Raw genomic sequence first — 14,842 nt, 5'->3', positions numbered from 1 at the left:
ATCCGTGCCTTCGTGCACTTGTGAGTGTTCTCCTTTGTGCCTTTGTGCACTCTTTGTATTTCTTGTATTGTGGTGTTACACAGAATCTCTTTTTGTAGAGATTTTCACAGATTGATGATGAGAAACCATTAAAAAATCCAACACCATATAGACAACTTGTCGAGCCTCTATCATATCTCTCAATTACGACACCTAACATTGCGCATACGGTTCACACAACGAGCCAGTTTCAGCATGCTCTCACCACTGTTCATATGGGAGTTGTTTTGTGTATTATTAAATATATCAAAACTTCTATTTTTCGTTGACTTTTCTTATTTGTTTCTTCCTTTTTAGATTTAATTGCTTATATTGATGTTGACTAGGGGGTGATCCAAATAACCAACATTCAACCAGTAGTTTTTGTGTGTTTTTAGGTGAATCATTGATTTCATTGAGGTGTAAGAAGCAGGAGAAAGTTTCTCTCTCTTCAACTGAAACAGAATACTGAGTCATGACTACAACTACTATTGTAAAACCCGTAAAAAAATGTTGGATCTGGGTCGGATTCGAATTCGGACCCGACCCGGATCCAAACATGCAGTCAGGTCAGGCACCGCCTTGCTGCCACCGACTGCATGCTTTAAAACAATAAAGCACGCAGGGGAGGGACAACCGTTGAGCCCCTCCCCCACACGTCGACGGCCTTCCCTCCATCTGGTGATCACTGCTCTCTCCCCCGACCGCCTCCTCTCGTTCCCCCCGCAGTCACCGGCGACCAAAGGTGCCGACCACCACCTTCTTTCTTGTCTCTGCAGCGAAGGCGCCGACGACCCACCGCCACCGCCTTCCGCTCTAGCACCCTCTGTTCTCGCCCTGCGTCCGGCCACCTACAGCTGGCAGCCCAGGTGTGTACCCCTCTGTCGCTTCTTCTCTCCCTTTTCTTTTCTTCTCCCCTCTTTTTCTTTCATTTTGCTGGCAGAGAGCCGCTCCCTGTGTCAGCTCGCTTTTCCGACAGGGGGTTTTTCTGGCAAGGGCGGAGCCCCTGCCTCTTTCTTGTTTTCCTGGCATGGGACAAAGCCCCTGCCTTTTGTTGTTTTCTCAGCAGGGGGTTTTGCCCCCTGCCTCCTGTGGTTTTCCCACAGGGGGCTCTACCCCCACTCTGCCTTGTGTTTCCCGGCAGGGGGCGAAGCTCCCCCTGCTCTTCTGTGTTTTGTCGGTAGGGGGCGAGGCTCCCCCTGCTCTCCTGTGTTTTGCCGGCCAGGGGCGAGGTTCCCCCTGCTCTTCTGTGTTTTGCCGGTAGGGGGCGAGGCTCCCCCCCTGCTCTCCTGTGTTTTGACGGCAAGGGGCGAGGCTCCCCTTGCCTCCTTTGGTTTCCCAGCAGGGGGCGAAGCCTCCCATGCCTTCTTCCTGATTTCGAGCAGGGGGTGAAGCCCCCCTGCATCTCATTTGTTTTCTGGCAGGGGCCTTGATCTTGTTGCCGGCAGAGGCAGAGCCCCTGCCTTTCTCGTTTTCAGTAGGGAGTTGCACCCCCTGTCCTGTTTCCTGTTGAGGCAGGTCCGGTAGGGAGCCTCTGCTCCCTCCCCTGCCTTTTCTGTCCTAGCAGTGCTCTCTGCCTCTGTGGCTTTTTGTGGGCAAGAGTGAGGCCCATGCCTCCTCGTAGTTCGCTGACAGCAGGTCAGTAGGGGCTCGTAGCCCCTGCCCCTGTTTCTTACTCGTAAAGCAAGTTCGTCGAGGGGCACGTTGCCCCTACCTCTGCTTCTTTCATGTCAGGACAGCGACAACGCCCATGTCTACCTTTCTGACTGAGATAGCATGTTGACTGTCGCTTTTGCAGCTTGTATGACGGATCCCGCTCCGCGACCCGAGCCGTCCATCGCTTACACCCGCAGACGACAGCAAGCTTGCAACTCTCCAAGGTAGAGGAAGATTGCACGGAGGACTTGGATAATTGAATTGAGTTTAATTATCTAAAAAAGATAATTAAATAAATATATATATATATTTATATGAGTATGCAGTTAACTCAAGGACGCGGTTTCGCGATCTTTGTACTTTACTTTCTAACAGTCTTTACTTTGTTGTCCCGCTCTGCGCCCAGGCTTTGTGTTTGCACTCCTACTCACAGTCTTTACTTTTTTGTCGCGCTCTGCGCTGAGGCTTTGCGTTTGCACTCCTGCTCACAGTATTTACTTTGTCGTCGCGCTTTGCGCCCAAGCTTTGCGTTTGCACTCCTGCTCACAGTCTTTACTTTGTCGTCGCACTTTGCGCCCAGGCTTTGCGTTTGCACTGCTGCTCACAGTCTTTACTTTGTCGTCGCGCTTTGCGCCCAGGCTTTGCGTTTGCACTCCTGCTCGCAGTCCTTACTTTGTCGTCGCGCTATGCGCCCAGGCTCCCGTTTTTGCAAATGTTTCGTTACTGTCTTGCCATTGCAGATGACGCTCAGGTTTTCTGCTTATTGCATGTGCTATAAAGGCATCTTCGTGGAGGATGCAAAAGGCATTTACCGCTCTCCCTCTTGCGACAAGAGTTGAGTCGGGAGCTTAACGATACATCATGGTCTAAGGAGAAGGATTCCTAGCAGGGATCCTGGTTTTTCAAGTGAGCAGTCCTGTAAGGTTGACTTGAGATTTTAGGGAGCTGCACAAAAGCATCAAAGACTGCCCAAATCGAAGTATTTGGAAGAACGTGTTTTGGCTAGTTTTGTTCGTCTATTCGGCATATCTCGGGTAACCCCGAATTGGGGCTTGAGCGAACTTCTTAGCGAGGAATCTATTGAGAAACCCATATCCCGTCTATCGAGGTCGGTAAGTCATGCTAGGCATGTAGATACCCCGATAGCGGATAAAATTCGAAAAAATCACATGCCAGATGTTTGCACAAGCAGTTGGTTGTTTCAAAAGATAAAGAATGTCAAAAGTAAAGTTTGAGAAACATTACATTTTTGTGAAACACTTTTGTTGAGGCTTCTATTGAAGAGCTATACCTCTTTCATCCTAGAGTACTTGTAGTTGTGCACTACACGCTAGTACTGCGATGATCGGATGAGATGGTCATGCGACCTCAAATAGTGCTAAATGCACAATGTTGTAATCGCATAAAATGGTGACTATTCGCCTTCACAGGCAAGATGCTCGAGTGGTTTAAAGACCGCAGCATTAGAATGGGTCGATAGTTAAGCAACCCCTAACGCACCCATTCGCTTCTTGTTGTCTGTCAAAGAAGAGGCCAGAGCGGTACAAAAACTCCAATGGAGAGGTTGTTAACAACCAACCCACGAGCAAAAATCTGGCTTCTCCAGTTATTGGAGTTAGGGGAAAGGGGCTACAAAAGTTAGCTCAACACTTTTGCAAAAGTTGGATGCATCTGTGGCACTGCTTACCTGCCTTTGAAGAATTCTCTCTCGGCTGCAAGCCGTCCCCTTAGGAGCAGACTCAACTAGCTATTCGGGTTATTAAAAATATATAGAATAACAGACGCCCGAACTAGTCTCAGTTGTTTCTACGTTTTGTCTGCACATACCCGCAGGCCAGTAATATCGAAATATAAGTCTGCTCACATTAGTTGATGGGTCATAAGACTTTCGTGTGCTTTGGGTACGTATTTTTTGTCAAGTAAAAGCTTATCGATGAAATTACGTATGACTTTGTGTGTCTTCGAGATTCTTATGATTATGATACTTATGTTAGCATATAGGTGGATGACATGTCGCACCGACAAATGATTAGTTTAGACTATTTAGGTGAATAATACATCACGCCTACATAGTTTTATTGCAAAGAATTGTGTTATGATTGCCTAAGTGAATATAGCATACATGTATAACATGATTGATAAGTATCTTGAATTTGATTGAAATGTCTTGAAGATATGTGCGTGAGTTACACGCTAGAAAGGTCGAATGCGATGTGCTTTGAGATAAGAATTGTGAACGTATATGATGATGCAATGATCTGAATTGTCTTACATGCATATATATGACTTGAATCCTATGAATTTAGCGAACTACGTAGGAGTTACATATGTTGATGTTTAGTCGATTCATATTATGTAATATGTGTGTTCTCATGTGTATAGAACTCATGCTTTGTTTACACATGCTTTGAGGTCCTATTTGAGGAATGCAATGTTCCTGATGGCAACGATACGATGTGTAGTATTATATGCTTCTGTATGATGTGATTGATATGTCACGTGATAAGAAATGTTGAAAGCATGCGATAAATGTTCATACTTCATGGAACCTTATTGGAGGAATGTGTGATCTTGTGATTTTGGTTTACCATGTGAAGTGATTCGATGCATATTGTTGGTATGCATGCTTGTGCCCAGATTGGTGGATACTGACCCCAAGAGCGGTCAATTGTTCAGATCAGTCGATTGTATTGATGCATGTATCACTGAGTATGGTATATGTTGGGGACCTGATCTCCAAAGGATTCTCTGTGAGGGTATATATGATCAAGACCAGGTGACCCGGCTAGAGCGGTAGAATCTCTGTGAAAATATACACTGTCCATGAACAGGTAGCCGCAAAGACGGTGAACTCCTGTAAGGAAGTGTATGGTCCAAGACCAGGTATACCATCTAGGGCGGTATTTCCTTGTGAGGTTGTACATTTTTCAGACCAGGTGATCCGGCGTTGATCTTGTTAATTATAATAATGGCTATCGACCCTGAGAGCGATCATTTGTATTGATGCGTGTATCGCAATAACTTTTATTGGATATGGCAATTGTTGAGGATCGGGTTCTCAAAGGATTCTCTGTAAGGGTATGTATGATCAAGACCAGGTGACCCGGCTAGAGCGGTAGAATCTCTGTAAGGATGTACACTGTCCACAAGCGAGTAGCCGCAAAAACGGTGAACTCCTGTGAGGCAGTGTATGGTCCAAGACCAGGTATACCATCTAGGGCGGTAATTCCTTGTGAGGTTGTACATTTCCAAGATTTGGTAACTTGCTAGAGTGGTAGATTCTCTATAAGGAGGTACACTGTCCACGAGCGGGTAGCCGCAAAGATGGTGAACTCTTGTGAGAAAGTGTATGGTCCAAGACAAGGTATACCATCTAGGGCGGTGATTCCTTGTGAGGTTGTACTTTTTCCCGAATCTAACGATCTGACGTGTAACTTGTGATTTTGATTACGATAAAAAGTTATGGTTAACTGTGATGATCTTCTGAGATTGATTGGTATAGTCAGTTATAAATCTATAGTTTTGGCTTTCTGTTTTAGCATGATTACATGCTAAACTCAGATGTGAGAATCAGATTTTATTGATTTTAGATCATGTTTTGGACCTTCTATGGAAGGGTGGGCTTTTCTAACAGTTGCACTGCTTACCTGTTTAACTGCATATCTGCTTTAAACTGCTTTACATACTGAATTAAATGTACTTAATTCAGTTTTTTGTAGTCTCTCTTATGCACCTACTAGTTTTTCGCGAAACTAACTCATTTTATGGGTACAGGTGATGTTTAGGTACACCACGGGCGATCGCACGATTGCAAGATGGCTACAAGATTTTTTCTTCCTGCTCTTAGCTCGCGTACTGGACGTTTTTGGGTTTTGTAACGAATATTCCTTGGGATATTTGAATTTTGTACTACTTGGGAATTTCTTTTAATAAAAGTGTTTTTTCAAGTGTTTTGCAAGTAACATGGATTGTGAGTTTTGGTTCTTTTAGCTAATGTGCCCAAAGTTGTCCGCTTGCCTTTCTAAATTTAACAAAAGAATAGTCTTCCGTTGATTTCATAAACAAACTCTGAAGGAAAGAGATTTTCTTTTAGTCTCTTGCCTGTTTTTTGAAAGGTCCGCAAGTTCGAAATTTTGGGGTGTTACAACTATGGAGGTGGTCTGGCTAAGGAGACTGCTAGCTGACATGGGCGTTTAAACTAAAAGAGCATCACGACTGTGTTGTGGCAACAAAAGTTTCATTTACATTGCCAACAACTGAACCTTCCACGAACAAACCAAACACATTGAGATGGACTATGATTATGTTTGAGAGAAATTTCTACACGGCACTATTGATCTTCCCCACGTTACTTCAAAAAATCAATTGGCAGATTTCTTCATCAAACCTCTAGATGCTCCTAGATTTCACTTTCTCTTGGACAAACTTTCGATTATCCAACCGTAGGTTTGAGGGGGAGTGTTAAAAATAAATGTACATATATATATTTATATGTAATATAATTAGAGTGCAACTAGAATTAGATTTTTTAGGTTTGTTGTTTTTTGGTTTTGAACTAGTCAACATCCGTTGACTAGTCAACATAGGAAGTTGTTGGAACCCTAATGACCAGTGTTATCAAAAACGCGCCTTGAGGCGCAAAAGGCGTGCCTCGCCTTGAGTCACGGCCCTCTGTGCCTCAAGGCGCAAGCTTGAAGCACAAAAAAAAAATTACAGCAAGACTTCTGAGACATAATCAAAAAGATTTTTGTAGGTTAATCTCATATATTTTCCAGTTATTTCAGGTATGTAATAAGTTTCTTAGTATATTACTATATTTTAACTTTTGTTGGTTAATCCCATATATTTTTCAGATATTTCAATCATGTAATTAGTTTCTTAATATAATTCAACTTTTGTCGGTTAATCTTATATATTTTTCAGTTATGTAATAAGTTTTTTAGTTACTTTTATATGTTAATCTCATATTTTTTAGAATAATCTTATATATTTTAACTTTTGTAGGTTAATCTCATATATTTTTCAGTTATTTCAGTTATGTAATCAGTTTCTTAGTATATTTTAACTTTTGTTAGTTAATCTCATATATTTTCCAGTTATATAATCAGTTTTTAGTTACTTTTATATGTTAATCTCATATTTTTTAGAATAATCTCATATATTTTAACTTTTGTAGGTTAATCTCATATATTTTCCAGTTATTCTAGTTACGTAATTGGTTTCTTAGTATATTTTAACTTTTGTTGGTTAATCTCATATATTTTCCAGTTATGTAATCAGTTTTTTAATTACTTTTATATGTTAATCTCATATGTTTTTAAATAATCCTATACATTTTAACTTTTGTTGGTTAATCTCATATATTTTTCAGTTATGTAAATGGTTTCTTAGTATATTTTTTCTTTTATTGGTTAATCTCATATATTTTCTAGTTATGTAATCATTTTTTTAGTTAGTTTTATATGTTAATCTCATATTTTTTAGAATAATCTCATATATTTTAACTTTTGTAGGTTAATCTCATATATTTTCTAGTTATTTCAGTTATGTAATAAGTTTCTTAGTATATTTTAACTTTTTTGGGTTAATCACATATATTTTCCAATTATATAATCTGTTTTTAGTTACTTTTATATGTTAATCTCATATTTTTTAGTACTTATTTGATATTTTCTATTTCTTATTGGTTGTTATTTCATCAATAAAGCATTTCTTTATTTATTTGTATTTTTAGATATTTTTTATAATTTTTTTAAAGTTTTACGCCTCGCCTCGGTTTTTGGTGGAGCGCCTCGCTACGCCTCAACGCTTTTCACAACACTGTTAATGAGTCTCTATCTATGTCACACGGACTCGGCTAGGGACGCGCCGCACCCGAGTCGACACGCCCCGACACGGGTGCGGCTTCGGACTCGGCCTGGACTCGGTCAACGCCGAGTCGGACTCGGTCAACGCCGAGTCGGACTCGGTCAACGAGTCGAGGCCGAGTCCGTCCACTTTTGGACTCGATCAACTTTGACCGAGTCCAAAATTGTCCATTTTTATAGCAAAAAACAAAAAAAATGATCGTTTTATATAGTTTTTAAAATATATATAGCATGAAAAAAGCTAATTATCATTTAATTCTCTCTCTCATAAGCCCCATAAAAAATTATTCTTAAATATTATCATCTAATTCTCTCTCTCAATCTTAAAAGCTAATAAATTCTCATCCACGAGTACCAACACTTTTCATCCACCGAGTTCTATCTCTTATAAAGGCTAATAAATTCTCATCCACCAGTACCAACATTTTTCATCCACCGAGATCATTTAATTCTCTCTCTTTTTCAAATCTAGCTTTGAAAAATTAAAAGCTTTTAATGCTTTTAATTAATGTTATAATTTTAGCAAAAGATGTTTAATGCATTTACCAGAACATGCTTTTAGTTAATGCTTTTAATTAATACCTTGATGATGTTTTATTCCCATGGTAGCTAAGACTCAGCCAAGTCAATGATAAACTCAGCCAAGTTTGGTTCTAACCCAGTTATACTACTATTTTAACTCAGTTAATTCAGGATCTGAGACAACTCGGAAGAGTCACGAGCCGAGTGTCCAAAATTTATATAGATATATGCACACACAGGATATATTATTATATATATATATATATATTTTTTTTTTTTTAATATTTATATATATAGCCGAGTCCCCGTGTCCAAAATTTTTAAAATTGTGCCGCACCCGTGTCGCACCCGCACCCGCACCCATGTGACATAGGTCTCTATGAGTCCTCTCCTCATTGTGTATAAATATGGGGCAAAGCCCCTCTTTAATGCATACTTCTTGCATGGATTCTACTTGAATAAAACAATGTTTTTTATACTTGTGAGTGTTCCTTGTGTGCCCATTGAATGGGTTTTGTGTGTGAGCCTATTTATGGTTTTGTGTAAGTTCATCTTGGTGTTTTTGTGGATCTTATTGTAGCTCTTTTATGTATCCACTTTGGTGACTTGGAGGTTCTCATTTTCTTACAATGAGGCCCCTGAGTCTATTAGCTAACCAAAAGAATGACCTGAGATACCTGAGAAAGCAGTAGCAGAGGAGAAGGCAAGAGCGACAGAAGAAGTACCAATGGCTGACAAAGCAAGAAGTTGCAGTTGCAGAATCTCATGTTGAACTTGTTCTAACCTCTGAAGTGGCCCACCACCTATCACTTCACTGCTAGCAAGTGATTGGCCAATTGATTGCTCATCCTTTGACATTACACCCTCTCTCAGAAGGAATTGCATATGCCCCACCTTTATTTTTCTTGAGAACAGAAGAGTAACTTTTTATATGTCCAAAGTTCTTACAATAGTGACACTGAACAGAACTAAGGTCACATTTTCCACCATATCCCAAATCTACCACTCATTTGCCTAGATACACTCATGGCATTATCCCCAAATGAATATGATCCAAGAGACTTCATCTTAGTTTCTTATGTAATTAATTGAGTTACAGATGGTTAATGAGAGTGATGGAAAATGGCACTCCTCCTTCCATCAAATTCTAGTCTAAAAGTCACGAGAAACTCAATAACTCTGTCGGTCTCCAGATAGGTTTGGCATGATACATAGGACACACACTTTGTACATTTATTCTAGCCCTCCATAAGTGCAAGAGCATCCCAGGTTCTTTGCATATCTGAATAAAATTCTTCAATGAATTTGTTTTCTCAACGCATACTTCTCAACTCTTGAGTGAGTTGATATTGCCTTGCCCAATTCTCGTCTATAGACTTGCGTGAGGTACCCCTAAACTTCTTTTGCCACATGAAATTTAGAAATATTCATGGCAATTCTTTGTTCCACAGACCCGAGAATCCATGCCTTGACTTACGCATTGTTCATGACTCATTCCTCTATAGCCTTATCAGAAACCTCATCAGAGACCTTGGGTTTTACCTTAGAACCATTTAAGTAGCCTCCCAAACCTTTCCTCATAACCACTGCTTCCAAGAAATCAGCCCAATATGCATAATTAGTCTTATCCAGCTTTATTGACACAATCTGAATTCCCTCCTTCTCCATGTCTCACACAACCTCAACTTCACAATTTAAAAAAAAGCTTCACAAGTCTGAAATCAACACAAGACAAGCACTATAGATATGAAATGATACTAAAACCTCAGCCAACCAAGAGAACAAGCACAATATCCCAATGTGCTAATCGAAATATTTCAACCCAAGGGTGGACAAATCTGCTCACACAAACAAAGCTCACCACCATGCAGCAAAATCCTAATCGCATGCAGCAAAATCCCAACGTGCTAACCAAACTACTCAACCCAACAGTGTACAAATCTGATTACATAAACAAAGCACACCACTATGCAGCAAAATCAGAGAACCCACAGTTCAAAACCCAAGCTTCAAGCATGAATCACTTTGCCGCTAGAGGAGCACCACCCAAAACATCAAAATTCTACGAAAATCAAAAAATATGCACCCACACTGATTCCAATCTCTCTAAGGTAAAAATGACCATATTAGGAACAAACCCAAGTAACAAAACCTATTAACAAAGGCAGACTCAACAGTTTTCTCGAATCTGGGCACTGTTCATCATAATATCCAGAAAATTTAAGAAAATCAGAACAAATCCAATGCTCAACCAAACAGCTCGATTTTTGGTTCATATATCTCCTAAAATCATAAACTAGTAAATGACCAAGTCACAGTCCTCAAACCAAAACTGACCGTACGACCCGAGTCTTCAAAGTTGATGTCAGCAGGGACTGTGCACGAGCTCCAGCAGCGTGCTCTCCTTACTTGACCCAGCACACTCAAAACCCCTTCTTTTTAGCTTGCATCCATGGCTCAGAAAACATGTTAGAGTTTGCAAGAATAAGGAGAAATGTTAGGGTTTATGAAGAGCACAAAATAGGAGCAACTTAATATCTTTCTCTGTTTCACGATACAACATAAGAGGGCTACTTCAATACATTAAAAAGGGTCGGCCCCCTTCAGAGTTCAGTAAAGAATGACAGAAAAAAAGATGAAAATACCCCCTAGGTATAGAGAATGTACAATCAGACCCAATAAAGGAGTATTATACAAAAAAATGTAAAACGTTAAATTACATATATGCATAGATTTCAATACAACCAATACATCTGGTATTGAATCCAAGATGAGATGTTTGTCATGCCAACTTTATTGCTTGTAGATTTGTAGCCAATCTGAAAAGCTTATTGAAACAAAGGCTGAAAGAACATCACCTACAAGAAAATTCTGAAATCTGGCCAAAACTAATCAATTCAAATCTGACAATACCATTGATCAGGCTTAAACAACGACCCAAACCCAGTCTAGCACCACTTTGGCTAGTACAATGTGTCACCAACTTGTTGTTTAAGGAGTGATGGGTAGATGCCTGACGCTTTTTTGCGCCTAATGCATGCCTACCGAGTTTTGGAAAGTTTGTTTCTATTTTTTCTAAAATCTGACCATACAGATGTGATCTACATGCTTGATTTTGTGCAAATCAACTTTTGGATCGTCTGATTCCAACAACAAGTTAGGTTTTTATAAGATTCAAAAATCAACGGTCTACAATTTTAAAAAATATTCAATGCTTAAAATTTCATTTTTTCCTCAAAAAAACATGATCCAAGTGTGATTCTCTAGCAAATTGATAATGCAGAACACATAAGTAGGGTCAGATTTTTGAAAAACAACCTGAAAGCCTCTATCCAAGCTCTGTAGGCATGCGGTAGGCACAAAAAGCATCAGGCACATACCCATTTCTGGTTGTTTAAGACCTCAAATAACATTCAAATTTTCAGCAGTATCCAGTTGGGAAAATATCATGTAGGAATAAAAATTATGCAACACACATGCTAAACTATAGAGGAGAATAAAAAAACTTTGGCTAGTACAAGCATCAGAATGTGTTCATTAACAAAGGCATGTTTGGATACATGGAATTGCAACACCTCCCCTGGCAAGTCATATTGCAAGGTTTGGCTAAAAGAGCAATTGCAACACCCTTGCAATTTGTACACAAAGACATCAGCATTTGCAAATATGAACCTTATTTTAGCACAGCAAAAAGATGCTTATTGCAAACCCTCAAGCTTCTTGAGTTGGAAAGCCAAGTCCAACATCATGAATCTAATATATTATACACATATGGCATTCTTGTCTCTGTGTCATATGCAACACTTTCTTAGTGCAAACTTCCACAATAGCGCATATATCCAAATACATGCTGAAAGGAATGATCACATCTCCATCCATTCTCACATGAAAGGAAATAAAAGATATATAACCACATTTTCCAATAATTTTTCTACAAAGATCAGTGACATTTGGGATCCCAACTGCAACTGTCTGGGATTAGTGATTATGAAAATTGGTCACGTACTATGAGCTCCATGTTCACAATGCAGACCCCAAGAGATGCAAGCATGCTATTAAAGGATCAAGCTCAAATATTTCAATATAAATTCTACCTTTTGAAGCTCTTGAATGCGTTGTTTAGCACGTTTATGGAGCCTTCCAAACTTTGAGTCAAGCTCTGTATACTTCTCATCATGCTCACGTATTTCTTGGTCCATCTTCTGTTGAGCTGTAATTAAAATATTGTAGCAAAATAGACGCAAGTGAAAAGCATATAAATATGGAAAAAGTCCATATGACAAAAGTTGAAATGCAGAGAATTATCCGTACTTTATAGGTGTTATGGGAACACTAGAACACAACCAATAATGTGGCATCAGATCAGTTATCAGTTCCTAAAAGACAAGTAATGAAATATTTATGAAGGGACGAAAGAGACATATATATTGCAGTCAAAGTGCACATATATCCATAAAACATTCACTAATCTCCAAACACAACTGCAGGATGAATTTGTAGGCAAAAACCCTCACCAATAGATTATGATACCACAGAAAACATCATATAGGAAGCAGAACGTCCTCCCCTCTCCCTTTCCCGTCAAACTTTGTTTCTAACGAAAAGCAGTGAAAGAACATGGATTTGCTAGATGACAAAGCCATACAACTTGAACATTACATCTTTTCTGAAGAGAATCTTTTCTGAAGCTTTCCTGGAGATAGGGTGGAAAACGGTTTGGATTCAGGATGGGCCTTTTGTAATTTTGGCTGTTCCGGATCCGACCAGATCCAACTCCCCAATGTATTTTCTGATCTGAAATCCGAACCGTTTGCATCCCTACCTGGAGGGATTAAGAAGAAAGACAGGAGGTCTGATGTACTGCCATAGCAGAACATCCATGAAAAAGGTGCTTTCTGCATTTTGGATATAGAAATGGCTAAAATGCCCAAACAACGAAATTCTCCCAAGCTTAAGGTGGAAGTTGCTATAACAGGCAGAACCAATATTTTCTCAGCATTAACTGAAATCCTGAATAACTCTGCAACCAGATACTTCATCACTGAAAATTCCTTGTTGGTTAATAGAATACGAGTAAGATGTTCAAGCCAAGTAATACCATCTAATCATACTTGTTTGTACCTCACAAGCTTGCTGAATGGTTCCTATCACTAAACCTATTCAACAAGTTCATATTCTTCTTTGGGAGCCCAATTTCATCAGGTAAATTTCTCTGTATGAAAAATCCCAAAGTTTGTCAATGCTAAATTCAGCACGTAGGCACCCAACGTTCCAACCAGGACATCTTGAGCCATCACTAGGTACATTCTTTACGACTGTCATATAAGCAATAAAATTAAACATAATTTGACCATGCTGCTATTATGTCAGAGATGGTAGATTTACTCTCATGACCGAAGATAAGGTGAACATCACTGCTACATCGGAGAGAAATTACACAATCACGAGTCTTGCAGCCTTAACTAACATTGCACTGCTTTTGTTACCAATATAAGGAAAACGTATCATAATCTCTTATGCATAACTGTTATTACTGATGTGGTATACACTTTATAGGACTAAACATAGCAAATTATTTATACATCCTGAAAGCATGCTAAAAAAGCAAAGACCTCTGCCATTGTACAGAAAGCATTCTGATTGCCCAAAGAATAGAATTAGAGAAAGCAATCACTGTAAACAATTACTAATAACCAATTTGATGCTAATCATCCTTCCAAGAAAGCTTACCAGAATAACGTTCAGATCAAAACAAACGCAAACAAGGACGTAAAATAACGCAAATTCTTGTAATCTGAACAATTAAAGAGAGACGATTCATGAAAGTATGAAGAACAGCAAGAACCTCCGATCAGCTTCGCAGACAATTCTTCAGCTCTTGCATCCGCTTCGGCGCAAGCCGATCTCAGATGCTTCAAGGCCTCCTCCGCGGCGGCTTGCGTCTCCTTCTGCTCCTGGATCTGCCTCGTCAGAATCCGGACCTTCTCCCGCAATTCCGCAGGATCCCCGTTTTCGTTCCCGCTGCGCTCGTCATGATCCCCAAGAGACCTTTGATGCTGAACCTTGAGACCTTCCAACTGGGTTTTGAAGTACTCGTTCTGAAACCTCAATTCGAGGATCGTTTGCACAAGATGGTCGTGACCACCATCGTCTCTCGGCAAATAGATCCCTTCTGAAGAGAGCTCGAAGCCTCGTTCCGTCGCCCCGGCCGATCCATCGTTCGTTGGTGCCACCCCAGGTGAAAGGTTCTCTGCTTCTCCGACGGCATTTCCAATCGGAGACGCCTCGTCACCGCCTTCCGCCTTTGCGGACATCCCCGCGTCTCCTTCCATCACCGTTCAGACCAACTGTTAGAGTTGTCCATCAGTAGGCGATCGAGCTTCGTGCCACAAAAGGTCAAATACCAACAAGAAGAATCAAGAAACGGTGGGGAGCGCGATCAGACGGCGAGAGGAATCTGGGAGACGCGAGGAGACCATGTGCCCCAAATCTCCAATTCTTGAACGACCCAACGTTCCCGAAGCGATTGACGATTCTTTAAGCATAAGAAATACACGTTTTACCAGAGGCTCTGAATCTACACTAGAATGGCCCGTTTGTTTCAGGCGTGGGAACAGTTGGGCCTCCACTTGGTCTTTTCCCATGGTTTTTTATTATGGTGTTTGTTTCACCCATGATGGGGAAAGTCCCTGCTTTCCTGCTAGGGGTCCGACATCCCTATTCCTCAATAACGAATTTAGTTCTAAAGGACATTTTGCACGCAGCTAGTTCTACACCGG

At 40.3% G+C, this 14,842-nt stretch overlaps 1 protein-coding gene across 1 annotated transcript in view; it reads right to left on the bottom strand.

Moving 5' to 3' along the window:
• The window catches only part of LOC149832616 (protein GRIP-like), a 174,143-nt gene extending 159,535 nt beyond the window's left edge, over positions 1–14,608 (bottom strand). Inside the window, exons 1-2 of the mRNA XM_090014605.1 lie at positions 13,909–14,608; positions 12,158–12,273 (exon numbers count right to left, since the gene is read on the bottom strand). Coding sequence (XP_089870731.1) covers positions 12,158–12,273; positions 13,909–14,395 — 603 coding nt within the window. The 5' untranslated portion in view covers positions 14,396–14,608. The remainder of the gene's footprint in view (positions 1–12,157; positions 12,274–13,908) is intronic.
• Positions 14,609–14,842: the final 234 nt, after the last annotated feature.

This window comes from Nuphar pumila, chromosome 7, assembly GCF_984573655.1.
Source record: "Nuphar pumila chromosome 7, dmNupPumi1.hap1.1, whole genome shotgun sequence".
In the NCBI taxonomy this organism is placed as follows: domain Eukaryota; kingdom Viridiplantae; phylum Streptophyta; class Magnoliopsida; order Nymphaeales; family Nymphaeaceae; genus Nuphar; species Nuphar pumila.
The sequence above is the reverse complement of the archived record's forward strand: the minus strand, read 5'-3'. Positions and strand labels throughout refer to the sequence as shown.